This window comes from Ciconia boyciana, chromosome 6 (assembly GCF_034638445.1).
Source record: "Ciconia boyciana chromosome 6, ASM3463844v1, whole genome shotgun sequence".
Taxonomy (NCBI): Eukaryota; Metazoa; Chordata; class Aves; order Ciconiiformes; family Ciconiidae; genus Ciconia; species Ciconia boyciana.
Genome location: NC_132939.1, coordinates 65,014,168 through 65,037,852, shown reverse-complemented (window position 1 = coordinate 65,037,852; position 23,685 = coordinate 65,014,168). Strand labels below are relative to the sequence as shown.

Genomic DNA, 23,685 nt, shown 5'->3' with positions numbered 1-23,685 from the left:
CTTGTATCAGTGTAGCGGCAGATGTAAGAGATTAGTCCAGGTTTATGCTGAGAGCTGACTCTGGGTCATTTACTTTTGCCATTTCATTTATTTTGTCATAGCATATGGGTGTCAGTAGTAGAGCAGAATATGAAACATCACCCTTGGGAAAATCATACGAAAAAATTAATGACTTCTTTTGGTTGTTTTTCATTTGTTTGTTTTTTTTCCTCTGGAGCATTGATCTGATTGTGTGCAGAACTTCAGTGAAATAAAAACGCCTGAGCTTGGGCAGTTGGCAGCCTGAGGCTCCAGTCCCGTCATCTGATCTCTGTGAACCGCCTGCATCTCCCATGTCTTGTTTCATTTACTTCAGTGAGACTTCACTCAGGTGTGAAGGTCTGCCCCCAGCAGCTCAAATTGCAGGGCTGGGCCCTAAATTAAGATGTGACAGGAGTCGAAGCAGTAATGTACCAAGTAGAACCAAGGAAGAGAAAGCAAGTGTTGTGACAATAATTTTATGTGGTTTTGAGATTAATTTTACCCTTTGAGGCATTTACAACTGCGGACCGTTTTATTATATACCAAGAATGTGAGTGGTATTTCTCAGAAAACTTTCATCTTTTTGATATCGCTTGAGTTTCTAATAACAAAATACAGAGCAACAATGAAAGACTTTAATGTGACTTCCTTCTTTCTGAGAAGGGATTGGTTTGAGTTACCAGCAATATTAGAAGTGAGCTTCAGCTAAAACTCAACAAAAGCATACAGGAAACCACAGGCTATTTTAATGTGATTATGTAAGTCAGGTGCAGGTAAGGGCCGGATTTTTTTGGGTTTTTTTTAATAATAGATTTCAACCAAGGAAGGTGTTTACCTTCAGCTCTCTTGCAAATAAATAGTGCCAAGTTTTTAAAAGCTGGCAAGATGGTAATTGATGTATGTATTCGTAGAAAGATGAAAATGGATCCTCTGTTGTTGTCTTCATTTAAAAAAAAAAGTGTACCCTTTTAACAAATAAAATATGGGAATATCTTATATCTAATTGTTGAGGCTAATTTCAGAATTCTTCACCTATAGTATCACTTGCAAAAATCTTTGGGAAAAGGCAATTTACTATTAATGTATTATTATTTTTAAAAATATTATTATTTTTAATATTAAATTGAGTATCTGGAGAGTCTCTGAATGGTTGAGCATATAGCTGTATTTTGTAGCAGAAGTACAGGTGTATATAAAAGCTATTTGGTAAATAAAAAATACTATAAAATACTCTTAATTCTGTCCTGAATTATGTTCATTTAAAAAGGGAAAAAAAGGCAAAGCTAGAGCTGGCAAGTTATTTTGAAGTTAGAAATATTTTAGCTTTTTTTTCCCTTACTAACAGCTGTCACTTCTTATGAAGACCTTGGCCTGTTTGCATTTGGATCAACTGGAAAGGTGCGTATTTATTTTTACCTGTGTATTTTTCCTCTTGGTCTCATGCTTCTGATACACAACTGTTCTTTGCATAGTAAAGAGATATAAATGAAATAAGTAGTATAATTACTGACATCCTAGTATACTGAAAAATCCATTACATCCTGAAGCTTTTTGCTATGTTTCAGTTAGTGTGTCTGGTCTGTGGAAGCCCAAACTTTAGTTAACTGTAAAACAGCCATTCCTTTAATGCAAGATTTTGCGCTACTTTCCTGTCAGTGTGTTCATTTTTTAGTTGTACGTACAAATATTTGCTCACTGGCATTGTTGCCATGTTAGCTCAGCAATCCATTTCAGGTTTGTTACAGTCCCATTGTACCTCTGCTGTAAACTGTTAAGAGACAGGTAAGTGATTTACCGTTGGTGTTCTAGCATTTAATAGAGATCTAAGATAAATGTTTGCCTTTCATGTAGTTTCCACAATAGGAACAAATAAGAGTATGTTTAATGCTTGTTAATTTTTTTCTTTTGTTTAATAAACTTTTTTCAGACGAATGTTTCTTACTTCTTGTTTTATCTCATGATTAAAAAAAAAAACCAAACCCGCCAGCAAACTACCCATTTTTGGTATAAGAGTAATCAGCATGTAAGCCATGCCTTTTTAGTAGTGTGTACTGAATCTGTTTTTCCTAATAAACAATGTTGTGCAGTAATACTGGATGCACACGAAATACTACTTGTGAATACTGCACATTCAGGATTATGACTTTATGCTCTGTGTTTCAGTTATACGATACTAAAAGCAGATTTTACCACACAGAAGTGCAATTTTAGTGGTTTAATGATATAATGTAATTTTTTTTTAATGAGTTCTGCTTAACAGAATAGAGTCTAATTTCTTCTGTTTTAATGTAACTGAGAATTAAATCTGAGCTATTAGGTATTTGTAACACTGCTATTAGCATTAATAAGCAGATATGAGTGTAGTCTGTGAGGATCAATATTTATCGATCAAAGTTAATGTGTAATCAACCTCAAGAGATAATAAACCTTGATATTAGCAAGGTATGAAATAGAATTATTTTTTACAGGAGCTGTTCTGTACACATGAACCACAAGCCATTAGATGCAGAAGTCATAGAAATGTAGAACTTAAGGAGATATTAAAATGTGACTTGGTCTGCCTTTGCTGTGAAGCAGGGCTAAACATACATAAACCATTCTTGGCAGATGTTTGTCTAGTCTGTTATTTAAAAGCTTAAATGAAGGAGATTTCACAGCTTCACTATGTAGTCAACATCAGTAATTTTTTTATTCATTCTAATATACTTTTTCATAATTTTCAGTTTAAGTAATTTGTGCTAAAAATCATCTGGTCTTTTATTTTCAGTGTGCAGGGAGAACACTGGAATATTTCCAGGTTGGGAAGCTGTTGTTTTGATAAAATAATTAACCAAAGTTGACCAGGCTTTCCTGATGAACTCACATTTTCTGGAACACTTACCTTTCTCTCTTGAAGTGTCTTTTATATTTATACACCTTTCTTAAAACTTGCCTGCAAAATGGAATGCAGTAAGCTGGCTGAGAACTTGACAGTGACAAGAAATGTAGTTATTACCTATATTTTAGGTAGCACATGGCTGGTACTACGTCCCAAAACAAGATTTGCTGTTTCTGTGGGTACTTCATGCTATGGATTGTGTTATCTCAGAGTTATGAGATTGCAGAGAAAATAGTCTGTCATGCATTTGAGATATACTTCCTGAATGCATTGCTTTTAACTGATCTTGTTGATTTTTAGACTTTTCTAGTTTACCACAACCATTCTGAATTCTAATCCTGTCCCTGAACGCTCCTTGCTTCAGTCAGGCACAGGTGGCTTTTTTTTTTTTCTTTTTTCTTTAAAGTAGTACTTGCTCTTCCCTCACCCCAGTCATTTGCTAATGATACAGACAGACGGCTGTAGGACCTTGCTTGAACTGCCATCTTAGGTTGACAGTAAACTACTGGTTAACTGCTCTTGAAGTAGAGCAGTTATTCAACCTTACACTGATTTCCTGTCAAACATATTTTTCTGAGATTTGTGAGAATGGAGATTTCCTGCTGTTGGAAGATTGCTGAGTCTCCCTTTCCAAAGGCATGAAGTATTTGTTTCCATCTATGGCGAATTCCAAGATACCATACTTTCCCCCCCCTCCCCTTGTGACTTTTGAACTGACTTTGAATTTGTTTCAAATCTGCTATGATTTTCTAGCTGATCAATTGAAAAAATGGCAACTCTGCTTTCAGATTTTATTCAAAAGTACAAATTTGTTTTTCTCCTAACCGTGGCTTAATTTTTTCCAAGTTGACTTAATGGTAGCAGTCATGGAGGAGGTCCTGCTACATCAAGAAGAACAGTGGGTAAAAAGAAAAACTGTACTACATGATCATACTATTTTAGAACTGAACTGAAAAGAAAACACTGGGAAAACTTTAGACACTTTTAGGGTTTTTCAGTTGGAAGTTAATTCTTTGGATTCAGACAAGTATTTTAATAGCCTGTGGTCATTTCTACTTCCATATCAGTCCAGTATGAATAATCACAAATGCTAAAGAAAAGTCTATCTAGTTTACAAGTTTAAAAGAATAATGACATTCATGACATTTAAAAATATTCAGGTTTTTGGAGTGAGGAGGTAGCTTGTACAGATCTCTGCTGTCTGATTGTCTTTTCAGAGGTGAATGATCGTTTTCATTTGTGCTCACCTGGTGTCAATTAGAATGTACTTACATGTTTTCAGTGATTTAAAAACCTCATCTCCTGCAGAACAGGCTTCACTCTATAACTTCTCTTGTCATCTCAGAATGAAAATGTAGTATTTTCAGGGACATTTTGCTTTTATATTGATTTTAGATTGCATTGGTTTCCATGTGTTAAACTCTTCAGTGAAGAGAGGATGCCCTTCCTTTCAGTACTAGTTATCGCTTCTCCATCTGGTCTGTTTAAGATAATACATATGTGTTTTATGACTGCTATAGACATACGAGTTTAGTTATCCATACCCTTTCTAAAGAAATCTTTTTTTTTTTATAGGTCCTTGTTGCAACTACAATAATTATCCAGAATATTGGAGGTAAGAAACTTCTTGTGCTCAATATTAACTGAATCAAATACAACCTCTACAGTCTACAAAGCTCCACAAACACCAAAGGCAATAATTAAATGAAAGCGTTCTTAAGAGACTGATTAAAAGGACAGAAAATTTAAAGAAAAGGCTTACGTGATCCTGCTAAGCGGAAGTGCTGTAGTTGTGGGGTAGATGGGGGGACTTACAGGGGTTGGATTGTATGCCTGGTACTGCATCACAGGATGTGGAGCACATCCGTTATAGCTGGCATTGCTAATTGGGAGGGGCTGAGGAAGCATTATCTCCTCTCTGCTATTCCATACATTTGCATCTGGTAGCTACATTTTATCCTATCATGTGTTTTGGTTTTTGCTGTTGGAACTTACTTATTCATTTTAGTGATTTGTGTAACAACTGAATGTTTACTTAGCCATGAAGTTTCATATGTTCTTTATTATTGGTAGCTTTTTCTTTGTTAGTTCAATACCTTGGTTTTTTGGGGGGGGTTGTTTCGTTTGCTGACTTTCATCATGTGGGCTGATAATCTGTGTTGTCATATGCTGGGCTGCCCAGTTACATTCTTCTTATTTTGTCTTCTTTGGTGCATGACATAATAAAATAACAGTAGCTGTCTTTGTATTAAAATAATCGCCTAAGCATTTAAACTCTTGCTCGGGTATGTTCACATACTTGACAGTTACTAAGTAGTAGTGCCCTTAGAAATTAATTGTCTGAAAGTAGACAGTGTTTAACAGAACAATTTTAAATTTTTTTGGCTGAAAATGTTTTGGATACTTTGAGGGATGAGGGAATTATGTGAAAGCTCCCTCCATTCCATCCCCTACCCCGAAGAAGATACACGTGTTCACATACATTGACAGAAGGAAACAGCATTCCAGCGCTGCTGTTCTTTCCTTTAGGATTACCTGTTGAGTCCAGATAATTCAGTGATTGCTGGTTTTTGTCACTATGTAGGGACCTAGAACTAGACCAAGTAACTGCTTTTATGATAAAATTGGAATCTTTTCTTATACTAAAAGCTCCAGTAATAAAAACTGCCTAATTGAAATGGCTATAAAAACCCAAGCATTAATTTCAGACAGGAGTGAACATATTAATTCCAAGATGAAGGATTATTTATTCATACAGGTTTTAGAGGATGTTCTGTAGCAATGAACAAATGTTTTAATTTCCTTTCCCACTTGAGTGGACCTCTAAATAAACAGTACTAGAGAAGGAGGGATACACAGTACAGGTTCTGGAGACTCTGGGATTGTGCACAAGATTCTGTGGTCAAAGGAAATACGACTCTCATTTTTTCCTCATAGCAGTTCATAACCTTCTCTGTGTCATTTTTAATAAAATTCATCTCAGTAACTCTAGAGCCCCTAACTCTTGCATGCTGGATATTATCAAACTACTTATTCTGTCTTCTGCAGTGGCCTTCTCTGCCAATAAGTTGGGCCTGGTTTGCCAACCAGTGGTTTTCCGTTTAACTAGTTAAAAAGTAGGTTTTTGCAAGCTGAAACTCTTCTTTCAAATATTTTTAGTGACCTCATTTTGATGGAAGCTTTCAGAACTCTGTTTTGGTTCTTCTGGTTCCAAGGGCAATATCTTTAATGTAAGAGAATGGTAGTAGTTCATGCATCCGGTATGTTCGTTTGCAAAGATGACTTAGTTTCAAATGTGCTGCAAAGAGAAAGCTGACTTTCCTTCTCTGACTCAGTTAGTGTTAGTAGTGCCCAAGCATGCCCCAATCTGTGAGGAAGGGCGATCTGTGGAAACATGGCTTGCAAGCTGGGCCTCCCTGGCACCTTCTCGCATACAGAAGATGCATTGTGCTGTCATTGCAAGGAGCTATCACAGCTTCTGTTTAGTATTTAGATTTCTGTTTGGGAACAGAGCTCCCAGCTGCGTTATTTCTCTCCTTAACAACTGGCTTTGTCAGAGTCCTGTGATGCTGCAGTCCAAGTCAGCAGAGCAGCAGTGTCAGGAATCGTCTTTGAAGGTGACTGTACTGCAAGCTAATGGGCTCTTAAAAATAGCAGGGATGAAGAGCTCTCTTCACCTCTCACTGAGCCTTGACTCTTGAAGAAATGCATAGAAAGAAAGGACATTTTCTTGTCTTTCTGGTCCATCTACAGATTTTAAATGGGAGTGGTGAAACTGCGCGGTGTAGTTTGTCCTGAATGGGAGCCATGCTGGAATTAAGGGTAAAACTTACCCTTTCCCCTTGGTGCACTTTGGTAGGTGTTCCCCTCTTGTTGGTTTTTTGTCCGTTTGAAGGAACCAGCAGCACTGTGCCTGTTGGGCAGACATCCAGGCTCTGTCAACATCTTTAATTTCAGAGTAAGGCTAAAAATAAAATTGTTTTCTGTTACCTCCTCCATCATCAGACCTGGGTACATTGCATCATATGGTATCTTATTTCAAAAGTGATTGGAGACCATGAGATAATGAATGATGGTTTGTGATTAAAATAAGCAACTTTACTAGGGTTATTGTCACCATCAGCATCTAGTCTGGGCTTTTTTAAAGTTTGGTCTGATCACTTCTAACAATAACTTAAGTGCGGAAGTGATTTGCATTCATTTGTGGTGGAGAGAGCTTTTTAGTAATCATTTAAATATAGTTACACTTTATAATTTGTCATCTTTGCTTTTTTAAAAAAGAAAGCTTAAGGTGCAAATTTGAATTTGACTTATGGATTTGTGTAGATAGGGGAGCTGATTTTTCTACTAGCAGGATACCCAAAGGAAAAAAAAAAAGATTTTTTGTACAGCTACAGAAAGCACTGGTTGGTCAAGTTTGGAATTTAAAAGGTTAAAAAAAAAAGGATTTCAAGTACATTGCTTGGAATTTTAACATGTATCTCTAACATGAGTGCTCGACTTTCCTGCGGATTTTTAATTGTCTCTTGGAACACTTTATGCTATGTTAATCCAAGTAACCCAAATCAAATACCAAAATCTATTTAAGTGTACCAAGGATTAACTAAGGATGCATCAGGATAATGCGTTAACTTTGCAATATCCAAATGTAAATTAAGGTCATTGTAAATACGGTGACTTAAAGACTTTCTAGAGCATATACAAATTCTTAGCTTAGAGTGATTGTGATTAAACTTTGAGAGGATTTGCTTAGCCTTCCTTATCTCAATATGTACTTGTTCTTGCAGTATAGGTATTTGTTAATAAAGTGAAACCAAAAGGTTGAATGGTATGGCCAGAGCTACTCATTTTTATATTGTTCTATTTGTACGTATATTTTGGCCCAATCCGCCAGCCCTTTAATGTACATAACTGGTGATTAGTTACATGGGAACTGCCTAGTTCTTGAAAGAGCCGGTTAGTGTGTCTGTGGGGTTGCAAAGTGGATGCTAGAAAGGAAACTATCAGATCGCACGCTACCAGGCTGTTACTTTGTTCATCCATTCCTCCCGACCCTTTCCTTTCACCCCGTATCTCTAAGTGCAGTCATCTTCCGAATGTCCATTTCTTGCCTGCCATGCAGAAGAAGATCTTGAAGGACTTCAGACCTTGTCACGTGCCCGCTAAGATGAGAGAGGGCCCTTGGGGAAGTTGTACGCCTGGAGGCGTAGAAGGAGCGAGGGAGGCTGCTGTGGAAAACATGAAGTTACATGGCTGTGCTGGCTCTTCACATAATCCTTCCCGGGAGCGACTGGAGTTGGACGGAGACCCTGCTATTGTTTTAATAGTGTTGTGCTTCTAGGAAGTGATGGATGAGGCACAGTGGGCCAAAGCTGTGGCTCGGCATCACGCAGCCCTTCCCCCTCTCCTGCCCGCGAACTTCTGTGAGCTTCCTATATGCTTTCCAGAGGGGGGAAGGAAGATGGGAATTTCTCCTCCTGGAATTGTCCTCTCTGCGGATGTGACTGAAAAGGACAGTCTGCAGCCATGTGTCCGAGAGAAAAATCGGTAGGAATCTTAAAGCATATGTAATGAAGTCAGAGAAGGAACTATTTTAGCAAGGCTGGTGGAAAAATGGAGACAAACACAATAAAGTATTGCACAAGAGCAGCTCTCGGTCTGTTGCCAACACTAACAAATTTTCGGCATTGAGGTCTAGCAGGAAGTATGCGGGGAGTTTTACGGCATACTTCTCTGGGCTGCGGGCTGGTATCAGCTGAAGGTCACTGCTATAGGGAGATAGCACCAGTCCCAGAGGGCCTGGGGGCTGTGATACACAGGAACGTAAATTGAAACTGCTGAGAACATGAGTTTAATTATTTAAAATTTATTAGCAGTGGGATTAAGTGCAACAGGAGAACCTGCAGTACAGCCATGTAGCATAGGTGGTCTGTATGAAGATTTTTTGCAGCAGACTTTCCTTATTTTTTCAATTTCTTTTGATAGGCTGAGATACACAGGGGAATTCTTGTGCTAGGGATCAGCACAACTAGCCTGTCTTGGCTTGTACCCAAGTGATCACTGCAGTCGCTCTTCGGAACTAAGCTTTCCAGACAGCTATCCTAATTTTACAAAGAATTATTTGCTTTCTAGTCTAAATACTGTTTAATTAAGTGCAGTTTCTGTAACTGGTGCTTGCGGAGCTTGTTTCAATATTCTGCAGTTAACATGTCCTCGAAGGTACACATTTTTCTTCTTTGTAAGAATAAGTAATGAGGAAAAAAGATTGTTCTGTATCCTTGGAACGCTATTTTCTCCTCGGGCCTGCCTGAACGCTATAGGCAGTAAATAGAAGAAGTTACAGGGTTAGTTCTGATGGGAGATTCAGTTCTCTCTTCAGTTCAGTCAACGTGACGGACAACACACCGAAGCCCTGCTGTGAACCTAATACATGCCAAAGACGTATTTACGTTTGGACAGTTCATATTTTTCAAGCTTCCCGAAGTAAATCAAGAGGCGTAACGACTGGAAAAAGCGTGTCTTTCCATGCCGGTGAGAGAGCGCAGATGAGGAGGCCGGCCTGCGGCTGCCCGCGCGGGCGGAGCAGCAGCGCGCGCGCACCACCATCTGCTGGCCTCGCCCGGCCTCGCCCTGCCGGGAGAGCTGCTGCCGCCGCGGGAGCTCCCGCCTTCTCCTGCGTCGTTCCTCCCCCCTCCCGCCTTTTTTTTTGTGAGGTAAACAATGAAATATTTAACTGAGGAATTTGCTTGGGGGGGGTGGGGGTGTCTGTGTGCGCTCTCTGTGTGTCAGTACTTGTAAATGCTGGGCGTGGATTAAAAAAATAAATACCTTTATCAAATTGGGGGGGGACATCAAAACATTGTTTTATCAAATTTCATCAAATTAATTGGGAGTTTTTGTTTCGCAAATTATTTCGGTTTTTCCCCAGAGTTCATCCATTCTGAAGTTTAGTTTTAAAATTATTTACAAAATTTGTCTCGAATTTAAATGGAGCAAATATTTTTTGAGAATGGGGGGGGTGAGTGGGAATGCCCCTTTTGTAATAAGAGTACAATACTCTACAAACTTTGAAAATAAACGAATGGTGCAAATCACGGCAGAATAAAATACAGCTTGTTCCATGCCAAGACCTGCATTGTTAATACCTTAAGAAATTGCTGAGCTTCCTTTAAGTATGGGAAAACTAATTCTGTTTTCAAACTTGAATGTTTGTTTTCACAGTGTGGTTTGCTTTTGACCTGAAAGCCTAATTATCCTTACTGATTCAAAGTGAGGATTTTGAGTGCAGAGCTGCCTTAATTAAGGGCAGGTTTGTCAGCTCCTGTACTAATTTAAGAATTGATGCCCCATGCTCTTGTGTTTTCATATTACAGTGAATGGTCGTTGGAAGGTTTGATACTGTAAAGAATATTAAGCTTGCTTTAAATTAAAAAAAGACAAAAATCCCAACCTGCAGCTATACGTCAGGATGGAATATATTATAAGCTATGTAGAAAACATTTCAGTTTTATTAGCATAACTGTACAAATACAATTAAATGAATGAAGCTTTACCAAAATAAATCTGCTGCCCACGTATTCTCTGTAGAATAAGGATTTTTTTTTTTTTTTTTTTTTAAGCTTGCCATAGGTAAATTCCAGAGTAATTGAGGTAAAAGCTAAAGTTAGAAGGAAAGGGAAGCAACGGAGTGGAAATTCATCAGGATGAGTGCCCATAACGTGAAGGCTAGCAAAGAAGTTGACAACGTATTTCTGTTCTCAGAACTTCTCCATATGAACAAGCATTACATCTCCTTTCACACACTCCATTCTACATCTGCATTTAAAAACTAACAAATGAGCCCAATTTTTTTTCTGTTTTTAAGCTTCCACTAAGAGGAAATACTAAACACAATACATCAGGTAATTGGGAGTCTTCTTAAAATCAAATATGTGGGGGACTCATTGCAAAATGAAAACAAAAGAGCATGCTCTTCAGGCCATATGGTGTGAGGGCTAAAATAGCTGATGGTTTTCAGTGGCATCCATGCATCATCCCTGATGTTTCCACAATTCGAATTACTTACCGAGGAGCTGAATGCAATACTGAAGTACTTCCTATCTTGTTGCTCCATTCTAATTCTTTGACAGGAAAAATGGGAGCTTGCCCAAAATCCTCTCTAGTTTCACTTTCTTTCTTGAAATCCTTCCCTGCTTTCCTTTTTAACTTTGTCACATTGTTTGGGTTAGGACAGATTCAATTTTAACCCCCTCCATACCTGCAAAGGGAGACACAAGCTCAAAGGGGTTTGTCACATGCAGTTGCTATGAAAGATCCATCTCGGTTGGGCTGGAGTGTGCGGTGACTGGTAGTGTTTATTCTGCTATTTCTGTCTTTCAGCCTCTAATCTTTTCAGTATTGTGGGAAAAATAGGGATCTTACTGATGGAACTCTTTAGAGGATAAGAGTTATGAGCATTTTCATTTATCTTAATTATCTGTAGGCATTTCCGAGGAATTTCTGTCTTACCTGGTATTCCCCCAGGTGAGAATCAAGATTGCTCTGTCTACTTGTCCTGACTCCCAAATCAGCACCCCTCTCTTTTTAAGTAGGAGCTGAAGAGCCAATTTGGCTGTATAGATACAGTCTATTTTTCCCCAGCCCCCTGTCTTCTCTTATGTGAAGTTTGGAGGGCAGCTTGGTTCCATTTTTGCACAGTGCTTAATAATGTAAGACATCTTTATAGCGCTCTAATATGAACAGCTACAGTGGTAGATTAGGAAAAACTAACCAGAAGAGTTAGATTCAGTCCCTTCAATAAAGTGATTTGAAGGGATTTATCACCAGCAATTTTCTAAGGAAGGAATAAATTATATGTTTACACATAAGTTTAATGTACGTATTTGCTTGCATCATTGCTGTGGACTTCAGCAATTGATCTTTTTTGGGTAGGGTAATAAGGAGAAGTTACACTTCCTTTTCTGGTAACCAAAAAGCCACTCGCATACTTGATTTCAAGGTTGGGCTACCTCAGAAGAGATATTTTGGGGACTATTTTAAAAAACATAACCTTGGCTTCCCTTTTCTCCAGCAACTAATATTTTTTCAGGTACGGGCACATAAGCTCAGTGTTAAACAATATTGTAGCACAATAAGGACATTATGAATAATGTATGCATGGTATGTATATTCATAGAGAGTCATATCTCATGGTGGCACTACAGGTTATCATAATGAAAGCGTAAAGCAAGTACCCTATTTTATATTTTACAACATCTTTTTTTCTGTCAAAGAGCTAATACCAAGTTTTCAGAACATGGCAAAGCGATACGCATTTTAAGAATGTAATTTCTTGCTGCTTTCAAGGTAGTGGTAAGGCTATTGAATAATAAAGTAATAATATAATTTTTATTTCTGCTGATTACTGTTTTATGGCATTTCTGTGACAAGGCCCATTGAGAAGTTCAAACCTGCTTAGTTTTCCATCAAGTACCTCTTGGTGCATACTTAAAATTGTTTAAATATAACATTATATGCAAATTTATGACCTAAAAATTAAGAAGCAACTATATGAAGGTTGCTTACGTAGTTGTAGTTCAGCACTTGTTGCATCTGCATATTGCTAAAGCCTCAAACTACATCATTGTACATTTGTTCTGCAGGAAAGCTGTCTCAGTGCTAAAGATAGATGTGTTGCAAAGAGAAGGTGACACAAAGAAAACATAACATTCTTTTTTAATTTAGGGGATGAGGCTGGGTTGCAAGAGTAGTAAGTTCTGCTCTCTCGTCCTATGTGCATGCAAGGGGGGTGAACTCTGAAGGGAACGTTGCTTCTGACGTTTGCTAATTCTTTTTGAACGCTTGACTTCTAAAGATGAGCGTATGCTTATTGTAATTTTTGTACGTGATAAAAGGTGCTTTAAAAGTTAGTTATTAAAACATGAAAGTTATTTTCAAAATGATAGAGGTAGACTGTATTTCAAAGTGGAATAAATCAAAGCACAAGGTATGCTTTTTGTTGTGTTCACTTGTGTCACAGTTTAGCCTTGTGACTGTGTAATCTCTTCCTTCCGTTATACATTAAGACTGCCAAGGATAGCTGACGTTTAATTTTTACAATATAACTTGACATGCCTTTGGTTGTGGTGGGCGTCAGGGAAGTGAAGTAAATTTCTTACTTGGAGCAAAGGATACATGACTTTTTGTCTGTCGTACTGTATGCGCTTTATTCCTACTTAAAATAATTTTTTCAAGTTGCTATGCCCTTTTCATGAGGCTTTGCTGTTTTGGTTTCAGCTTTAAAAAACAAACAACGTTCTTTGCTCGCTTTGTAGTGTGTTTTGGAGGGTGAAACAGTGGTTAGTGTCTCTTACTTCTTTCACGCTGAGTAAAGCTACAAGGAGCTGTTGCTCATGAGGAGAATTACAACCGTGTTTGTAAGTGAAGAAAAAGCAGGATTTGACTTTTTAAACTGTATTTAGCGTAGGCATCCTGCTCAGGTTTATGGACGCGATTCATGTCTTATCTAAGCATCAGGATATAAATAAAATTATTTATTATTTATTTTCTTCATCTTCTAGAACAAACAAGAGAATATAAACTGGGGGAAAAAAATCGTTCTGTGTGAGATTGTTTCCCATATGCCCAGAGAAAGGAAGAAAGATGCATACAAATGTTTAGCATGTGCAAGTTTCTTTGGTGCATGATTGGTTCCCTACTTAGGAGTGGAATTCAGTGAAATAGGACTCCTCTTTTAAAAACAAAGAGTAAGCGCACAACAAAGGATAAGTGATCAAATGATTAGCCAGAGGCTAATAGGAATGCAAGGGAAGAGTGACAGATTGCATATTAGGAGGAAATCTGATCTGGAAATTAATTTGAAGCTTTCTGCAGCTGAGGCTGCAAAAGAACTAATTTTAAAATCTTTCTGAAGGACATAAATATATGAAAATTCTGACTTGCTTGTGTATAAAGTATTGTATAATACAAGAAAGAAGGCTGATGGATAAATAAAGTTGAATTATAATTCAGAGGAATCCCTCCCCCCCCCAATTTTTAAAAAAATCTGTCTTTGCGTAGGGTGGAAATATGCATCTGCCTGTAGCTTAGTGTGAGAAATTGTGTTAATTTACTTACAAGTTCTGGGGATTTAGAAATATGCGTGCTATAAGGTTCTCTGTGGTTGAACTTACATTCTGTGTATGCAAATAGGAGAGTAAAATCAGGACAGCAGATAAGTACCTCACCAGACACAATCAACAGCTACATGTCAACAGGGAAATATACTTGAATATTGGAAAAAACAGAGCTTTTAATTATGAAGAAGTGAATATTTCCTTATTTAGTGACCTACCAAATGGTTTTAATTTAACCTTGCGGTAGGTAGATGTCACTTTGTATTAATAGAATTTGCTTTCTTTATAGAGACCACGTTACCTTTCTTCAAAATGTAACATTAACTGCTGTAGTGCAGCAGTGTCCGAGTCCACACATTTTTTTAAGGTTCAAAACATTCCTTTAAAACCCCCCCCACAAACTTATTAAAAAATCAGCTTATGGAAGTTTGCTGGTTTACCTTTTTAAAATTTATGTTTTAATTTTAAAGCATTAATAAATACACCATGGTAAGATTCTAAGAGTTAATAAATACAGAACAGTAAAATTTGAGTACAACAGATCAATTTTTGTCAAGCTTTAAACATAACTGAACTTTTGTCGGCATGTTACTGAAATTACTTGCTGCTGAAGGATGGAAATTAGTTTCATGTAGGCTTTGATATTTGTTGAAGCTGTTTGTAAAGCTTGATTTTTCTGAGTAATTCTCTGCTGGTTTTTGATTCATATAAATACTTGCTGCTTATGTAAAAGAAAAAAGTGACATGAACAGTATGTGAAGGTATCAGGTTAGTATAGGTTGTAATTTAAAAAACCTTGTTTATGCCTTTGATCATTTTATATAGTAAAGGAGAAAAGTGATACAGTGAAGTAGCTTTTGGATTTATGTGTATGCATCATTGCTTTCTTCTGAATAGAAGTACAAACGCTTAATTTCAAGTTGACAGTCCTATAAGAGTAACTAAAAATGTATTGTCTGATTCGCAGTTCCTGTATAGTTTTACACTTTATGTTGTTGTTGGGATCTTGTTGGTGGTGGGTTCAGCGTGAGAAGCGGAGATCTTTCACTGATGGCCCTCTTACCTCTGAGGGCCAAACCATCCAGTATATAAAGAACCTTTCAAGTCCTATTCTTGTCTTTAAATTTCTGTCATATTTAGTGCAACAACAATTGAGCAACAATAAAAACCGAGTCTTTAAAAAAACCTCTTGATAGAAACAAATCTTTATTATTTACTCTCGTCATTAACAATGTCTTACAAAGAGTAAAGAGGAAGGAGAAGTGCTGCAGCCTTGTAGTCTGTTGCAAGCCTGTAGGTCCATGTTCCCAGGCAAAAGGTCAGGCCTATATTTTATATTATTTTGCCTTTTAGTCCTTTGGGTTATGTTTTCCTTGTTTCAAGACTCACATCATAACAGTCTCTTTGGAGGCATTAGCTAACATTGGGACAATACTCAGGGATTTGCAGCTATTTTTAAAGGAAGTATATGAGAAAATAAATTCTGACTCTGGTGCCATAGTGTCTAATATATAGCTGAGATGTTCCAATCATAACCACTCCAGTTAAGCCGTGCTAATTGTTACAACCAGAGATACTGGTATTCCTCTACTAAATCTGTTCTGCTTCTGTTTGCAGCTATGTCATCTTATCTTTTAATTGTTAAGTCTGAACTTCCTGGTGCTGTTGCGGGGTTCTTAAGTGGAGACGAGAGTGGGTAAGGAAAAATGCTTCATACATTCTCTCTTTGTCTTGAAGAAGAAAGTGGTTCAGGACTGCTGAAGGACATGGGTGCTGACACTTCCCTCTGATCTCACATGCTAAAAAAATGAGTTTTTTACAGGGGTTCTTGGAATATGAACTGTATCTGGCATGTGCAAGCCTTCTGCAGCACACACACAGAGCGTGATTCTTTCCTCATAGCAATTTCCCATCAGACGACCTTAAAGTCAGTGGCAAAACTCCATCTACAGAAATCTCCCTTCTGTAAAAATTTAAAAGGGGAAGTAGGAGGGGACAGGAGGGAGAGGAGGAGAAACATTTAAACTGCTCTCATGTTATCACTTCACATATTTCAAAACCACACTACAAAAACCGGCAGACATTTAAATTTAAATATTTTGTTGTCTTGCTCCAGTAATTGGACTTGTCTTGGGAAAAATGCCAGGGTTCCAGACTTGGTTTATAATTCAGTAACTTGGCTCCCAGTAAAGAAATTACTCTTTGCAATTGAGCTATAAAGATGTATGTAAGGAGTGTGTCCCTCAGATTTCTGTCAGAACTGTTGCAAGAAATCTGTGCCTGTGCTAAGACAAACATTGCAGCTTCAGCACTTGAAATACCTTGTTCGAGTTGTTCCAGTGTTGCTGTTGTTCATAGCAGTGTGTCTTAGATTGTGTTACAGCTGTTTTTCCAAACTGCTATTTTCAGATGTTTTGAGCTCAAAACTTTCTCTGGGTTGAAATGTGGTGAAATTGTCTCAATGCTGTGTGATGCTTGTATTATTTGTGAATGCTGTGGGTGAGTTTTAAGTTTGAAATTAGTTTTTTAAAAGGTACTTTAGTTCATTTTATATTTTGTCATTTATAACTTTTCCATGTTATAACAAACATTTTGAGAAATGAAGTGTGTTGGTAATCTTGCTTTCTGTCTTTCTGCCCTCCTGGCCCTTGTAATAATATGTTTTTGGTAAGGGGCTTTTTTTAAAAAAACTATTATGTTTTATGTGTATATGTCATTTTTAGTCTGCTAATATATCTTTTCCAGCTGTGATAGTCATCAGCTTTTCATTTGGGTGCTATCACCTTGTCCTTCAAGGTCGTACTTTTAACTCCACTCTTCCTACACAGTGGTGTTGAGTCTGCTACTGTATCTGGTGCATGTGTGTTCCAGTCTGTCTGTCCCCAAATTTAGCATACAACATCACTTACTACTGGTTTTAATTTTATGTCAGCTCTGTTTATGCAAAGTGACTTTTCCCAACAAAGATAGACTTCTAAACAAACAGCTTATGAAAACTCCTAATAGGTAGAATCTGGAGGTCCCGCATGCATGCATACTGCTCAGAGGATTGTTCTGTCTAAAAAAGGCAGTATAAACAACTTATTTATTGAGCTGCCTATTTGATAACACTCCCACCAGCTTTAGCTTCTGGAGCTAAGATCTTTAGCCAGATCTTCTGGGTGCGAACACTGGTGAACATGCTGACAGGTTACAGCGGTTGAACTGGTTATTACAAATCATCTGAGCCATGGTAGTTCTCGGTGTGCTGTCAGCACTGCCACCATCCCTACTTCTTCCTTCATTGAAATTACAGCTTGAGATGGGAGTGAAGTTCAATTTTGCATTTAGAAAGAGATGAAATTGTCTGTAGGAATACTAACCACAGCTCAAGTGGTAAGCTGATTGTCAGCCCGCGTCTCATCCTGTTTCTGCCTCTGTTACTGGGAGTTCTTCCATTGATAAATGTTTGTTTGACACAATTTGATTCCTCTGTTCTTTGCCCAAGCAGATGTTTCAAATGCAGTGGTCAAGCAGTATTCCAGGTGCATGCACACAGCTGACCTTCTCTGTATGCCCACATCTATATTTCATATATTTTACCATATTAATTGCCATGGTAGATCATAATCTTTTGCTTCTGTGCATTTCTTCGCAGATGTTAAGAGTAATTTTTTTTACTAACAGAGTTTTTAAATTGTAGGAAATTGTTCCACAAAAATAGGTAATTGAATATCAAACCTAAGTAGCAACTTATTTATGCAAAGGGCATAAATATTGACTAGTTTGATTAAACTTCTTTAACTGGACCACTTGTTTCCAGAGGTGGTTGCACAACTGTTCTGTTTTTGTTAAGTCATCATAGCATCTGATAGGCTTTCATTTGGGTGCAGAATTTATCTTTAACTGTAGTTGGAATGTATCAAAAGTGTCAGTTAAACTATCTGTGAAAGATATTTTATATCCATATAGCATCCCAAAGCATACTTTTGGGAAAGCCATTTAAAGAATGTTTTGCACATTGAATTATTTTTATAGGTAAAGGTTAGCAGGTGTGCGTGTGTTTGAAAGGCTCAGAGCCAGTGTGTAATACATCTTCATGTCTTTATTAAAAAACAGAAACATACAATATGAACACTCGTTAATTGCAAGTTGAGGTGTTTCAGTCTGTCTGCATAACCAGAATTCCACATAGTTTTGATGACATTAACATAGTTTCAAATGAGGATTGTGTTAAAAAGTTGTAATTTGTGAGCCCTGTGTTAACATTTAATGACCCTGTCAGGACGATATGATTGATGCAATTAAGTTGTCTTGCTTGTGTGTTATATAATTGATATGGACGGAGAGTAAGATCCTAATTTAGAACATATGAATCTCTTGTCCTGTTGCATTCAGGAATGAAATTAAAGCGATTTATAAATGTCTGCTTTTAGTTAAAATATGGGGGAGGGGGTAGGAACATCTGTATGCCAAAGCATTTTCAGTAGAGTCAAGGATTTATATTCCATATTTCATACTTGGAACGCTTTTATCATATACGATTAAATTTGCAGATCAAACTGATTTTAAAGGCAATATCAAAACATTTATTCTGCCTTTGGAAAATAAGTGTATTTCTACAACAGTATTTTTGGGAAAAAATGGGCACATTTTTTGATAACCAGTAAGTGTTCCACTATTCAGTTTTTTGAGATCTTGCTAAATAAAAGAATTGGTATTCCAAAATTAAGCAGTCTACAACATTTTTTTTTTCTCCTTCATATCACCTCATTGCAGTTTTCCTCTCTCTTTTCCCCCTCCCTCACAAATGTTTTTTCATTTACCATAAAGTAAGCAAAATAATTTATTCTCTGGCCTGCTGAGCTTGTGAGCTACAATGGCAACTGTGGATTTGCTGCATGCTTAGAATCAGGAGACTTAAAACAGAGGTCCCACATGTACACATAGTGCAGCATTCGTTATACTTTTGCCTACTGCTATGATACTGTACCTCCTAATCTGAACATCCATCATCCTAGGAGGAAAGAGTTCAAAAATATGTGAATGCTAAATGTTAACAACACAAAGAACACTACAGCAGGGACCTGATCCTGGCAAAGTTGCTTTTTCACTGTAGCAGTAGCAGACCTAGGCTAGTAATACATTCTTTTTTTTTTTTTTTTTGAAGAGTGATGTATTTTGAGTAATTTTTAATACAGACATTGTTGCTTAAGGGTTACTTTGATTTTTGATATGGCGAAGATGCCCTCAACTTTGAAATTTCTCTGTTCATTTATTTTATATATTTTTGCAAACGAGTGACACAAGTCGTTATCCACGATGTATGACAGTAGTTAATATAAGTATATGGTAATTTTTCTTTAACACAGGTGTTATGCTACTTTCCTTATGATAACTTGAGGTGCTGCCTGTTTATTAGGTGCTAACCATATCCTGGACTAAATAAACTTGAAGGTCAAAGGCCAAGGTGTTTATAGGTAGTTAAGTCGGAGGCTGATGCGCAAGATGTTTATCAGTACAGGATACGGTTATTACCAAGTTAGGGGAAGCCACCCTCAAGATGTTTCTGTTTCTTCACAACTTACACATCTGTACTTTCATCAGTTTGGAGATGAGATTTAGATACTCTGAATAGATTTTAAATGCATTAAGACTTCATATGCCTCTACAATGCTTTTTTTATATGTATTGTTTTCTGTATAAACATTATAGCAGATTTCATTAGCATAATTTCCATCCCTTCTGTCCTTTCATTTTTGTGTGGGTGTAGGCAAAGAATGAGTGATCACTTTGTGCAAGATTAAAGATAAGAAAGTTCTCTTTATTGCTGTTCTTTCTTACGTCACCTCTGGACAGAAAACATAATTTCAAGTTAACTGGAAGTTGATTTATTTGTTGTTTTCTTCTATTATTTGAACACTGTGATGATAGGTGTAATGGAACTTAGGCAGAAGAGAAAGTTGGTATGTTTAGAAAACATAACTGAATTTCCAAACAAATAGGTTGGGTAGCTTGGCTTTCTATTTCACACCTCTTGGAAATGGTAAGGAACTAAGGTCATGTAGGAGGAATAAACTGGAAGGGAGGGTCAACAGTAAGTGGGAATTCATGTTGCTGTTGCTTCTGCTTGTGTAGATATGCAACTCAGTGTAATCCAATTCAAGATATATGTAGGGTACTATATGTTTTCCGACTTCTGTTGGAAATCTGTAGAGTATGAAATACCCTTCCTTCTGATCATTTCTTTGAATAAAGGCAGGGATTTGCATACTGTGCTGCTGAGAAATAACTGTACACACATCAGACCTCTGATCCATGCAGACACTTGCCTGTGGAACTTTGCCTGCAATGCTGGTTCGTTATGGGATGGTGCTCTGCTTCCTTGTTATCTGGGAACTCAGTTTTATATCAGAATATAGAAACTGGGAATACGAATTAATGTAAATAGCGTGTGAGACTGGAAATTATTTCTTTTTCTTTTCCTAGTGGTTATTTTGTCTAAGATTACGGTTTTGAAATAGAACATATATTTTAGGACTCTTGAGCTTTGTATCAGTCATAAATAGATATTCCAACAGGTCTTGGTACCTTGATGGGAGACTGCTGCTACTGATTACTTCAGTCTGCATTGTTTTTCCTCTTGCGCTTCTTCCTAAAATTGGTGAGTAATTAAAGGAGAGAAGCGAATCTTATTCTACTTTAGTAGCAATTACAGTTGAAGACTTTAAAACCTTAATGGGTTATTTATTTATTTTAACTGGCAGGGGGCTGGTGATGGTGGGGATTACTTAAGTTGTAGTGTGTTCTGCCTTCCAGCCCTGCCTAGTTAACCTATTACTTGGGTTGCAGTAGTATTTTGTCTGCAATACTAAAATAAAATCTTTACAGCAGAACATTAAAGAGCTGCATTTACTTACAGCGTGCCATTAGTGGTAAGCCAGTTCTAATTCTGCCCTACAAAACTACATAAATGATCTGTGACAGGCAGTTGGAATGTTGTTATTCTGAGTCCTAAGCCCCAGATACCAAGCACTGTAATAGAAAACATGCCTAAAATGTAAAGCTTTAGCTGTACATTAGGATCACTTTCCTTATAAATTCTCTTTTATTTTTACTGTTATTTTACAGGCTTTCTTGGCTACACAAGTAGTTTATCATTTTTCTTTATGGTGTACTTTGCTCTTGTGGTAAGTTAAAAATCTGTGCACAGCTTATCTGTTTTTTTTTTCTTATTGTTTGAATGTTTTCATAAGCCTGTTTTGAAATGAATTGTCTTCCCCTCCCCCCTTAACTTTTTATGTGAAATTTAGAGTTTTCCTTAAGTTCAGTATGTGCTTGCTTGGACAGATTACATTTGTTTTGTTGAGGCATGGAAATGTATATGAACTTTCAAGCATGTGAAAAGATTTAAAATAATTATATTTTGGACTGGTAAATGTAACAATATTTTTATTTTGCTGACAGTGCAGTGAAGGGAGCTGGCACATATACTTTTGTTTCCCTACTAGTAGTGGAATGGAATTCTGTTTTCTTAGCTTCTAACTATTACTTACTGCAACTAGTGCAGAAGAAAATTTAATATACTCCAAATAAATTAAATTTACATGTATAATGGAGTGACAGAGTTCAAAAAAAGGCAAAGAAAACTAGAACTTCATTAAGGCAGTTTACAAGATTCATTAATATGTCAATGACCTTATTCTTCTTTCCTACTGAAAGGAAAAGTTCTTTTCTCGGAGCCATATGGGGGTTTTTGACCCTGATGTTCACCCTCTCAAGGCCCCTGTGAGGTAGATCTTTCGAAATATCAAAAGTGAGATCTGCTAGGCTGATCTAAAAGGAAAATGTGCCTCTAAGTTATGATATTTTTCTTTTTACAGGGAAAAAGTATGTTAATGCACGTGTGTAATACATAGTACAAGCAACTCACACTCTGTCATCTAGGTATAGAAACAAGAATCTTATCTGGGAGCCCAGAAAAACGTTCCCCCTCTCCCCTGTCTTTCTGGCTTGCATTGACTTGCATTTAATACCTGTTTTACAAAGGGATAAACAGAGTTGAAGGCAAGTTGAACAAACATGCCATCCAGGAGACCAAGGCAATCCATTAGAAACTAAACCATGTGATAAAACCAAACTTCAAAGCTGTCAAAACATCTCCCTAGGGTATCCCTGGAGAATTGCAGTGTTTGTAGGACCTTGGGAAGTATTCTTCCTGAGCTGAGCATTGAGGAGGAGCTACAGCCTCTCCAGAGCTAATGGAAATTAATTTGTAATATTTATAAATTACCTTAACTTTTGACCTCCGTCCTAAAATTTATCTTAAAAAAAAAAAAAGAAAAAGCACTAACTATAATACTGAAATAGGCCTTTGGCTGAAGCCAGTTGCAAGAGTTTTAAAACAAGTCAGTTCCTGGATTTCAATGGGAATGTATATGCATCTCTGAAGAAAGCTGTTGTAATGGTTGGATGCATTTGAAAACAATTTTGGGCTCAGAAAAGGCAAGTGTGTAAGCAAGACTTGTGTGCAGACGTTTCAAGCTGGGATGATTTAAGCTAGGGTTTAGTTTTGATTCTCTATCAAAAAAGTAGGTAGAAAGTACTAATGAAGGAGTACGCAGACAGCTGGATTTCTTATGAAATGGTTAAATTTGTATGCTTACTCTTTGTTGTTAAATGACAAAGAAGCAGCCACAGTAAATCTAATTGAAGTCAAAACTTTTAAAAGCCGTTATGGATATTTAAAGAAAACTAATACTCTTCACAGAATATTCTCTCTGCCTTCTTCAGGCACTGAAACTCAAAGGCATTACCTGCCATTTAGTTTTCATATCTAATGCTTTGCGGGTGGGTGATACGTGCTGTTGAAATGGTGTTTAGTTTGCACAATGTTAATTTCTGTATGGCAGATAGGTTTTAATTTGTTCCAGAAGAAAACTGTGTTAGTCATATGGAAGTAATACATTCATATTTTGCATATACAATAATTCTGTGCATTTTCAAGTGCATACCATCTGTTCAGCTTTTTGCCAGCAACCCACAGTTTTAATACAGCCTGCAGAAAAGATAGGTACAATAGATAGCGTATGTCTTGGTCCGTATGGTCTAGTGAGTGCACTGAGCAAAAGGTCTAGAGTCTACTCCTTGTTCTCTGTGCTCTGCTGTGGGGCTTTGGCAGGTCACGTATCTCCTCTCTGTGCTTCAGTATCTTTTCCTTTAAAGTTAATATACTGGTTATAGTCCTCACTTGGAAAAAAGTGAAAACACTGACATGAGCTGATCTGGGAGAAAAACAAATATATGTAACTATTAATTCGAAGCCAGATCCTGTGAGGTCCTGAGCACTTTTGTTTCTGATTGTTGAATACTTTCCTGACTTGAATCCTAAGTGAAAAGAAATTAAATGTGATCGTTAAACTTTTTTTTTTTATTGCCTCCCCTCTTGCTATATTGAATATTGGCGAAGAGTAAAGACAGATTTTTCTTTTTTTGTGGAGACAGCGCCATTGGTAGTTTGTTCAACAAAGGTGTTAATGATTCCTGGTGGTATTTTTCTGAATCTCCTGTTTACGTTCCCAGAACAAAATGTGATGCAGATTTGGAACCTGCCATATGTAATGAACGATGTTATGCTCAGAGAGCCCCTTTTTCCTGAGTGCTGTCAGTACTGCTGGAATAAAGGGATTCCTG

The 23,685-nt window shown here is 37.2% G+C and overlaps 1 protein-coding gene across 5 annotated transcripts in view; it reads left to right on the top strand.

Moving 5' to 3' along the window:
• The window catches only part of SLC38A6 (solute carrier family 38 member 6), a 45,932-nt gene that overhangs the window by 4,853 nt on the left and 17,394 nt on the right, over window positions 1-23,685 (top strand). For all 5 annotated transcript variants that reach the window (XM_072864413.1, XM_072864415.1, XM_072864412.1 and 2 more), the window contains exons 4-8: window positions 1,367-1,419; window positions 4,475-4,514; window positions 15,631-15,709; window positions 20,574-20,656; window positions 21,124-21,182. In XM_072864413.1, the coding sequence (XP_072720514.1) occupies window positions 1,367-1,419; window positions 4,475-4,514; window positions 15,631-15,709; window positions 20,574-20,656; window positions 21,124-21,182 (314 nt within the window). The remainder of the gene's footprint in view (window positions 1-1,366; window positions 1,420-4,474; window positions 4,515-15,630; window positions 15,710-20,573; window positions 20,657-21,123; window positions 21,183-23,685) is intronic.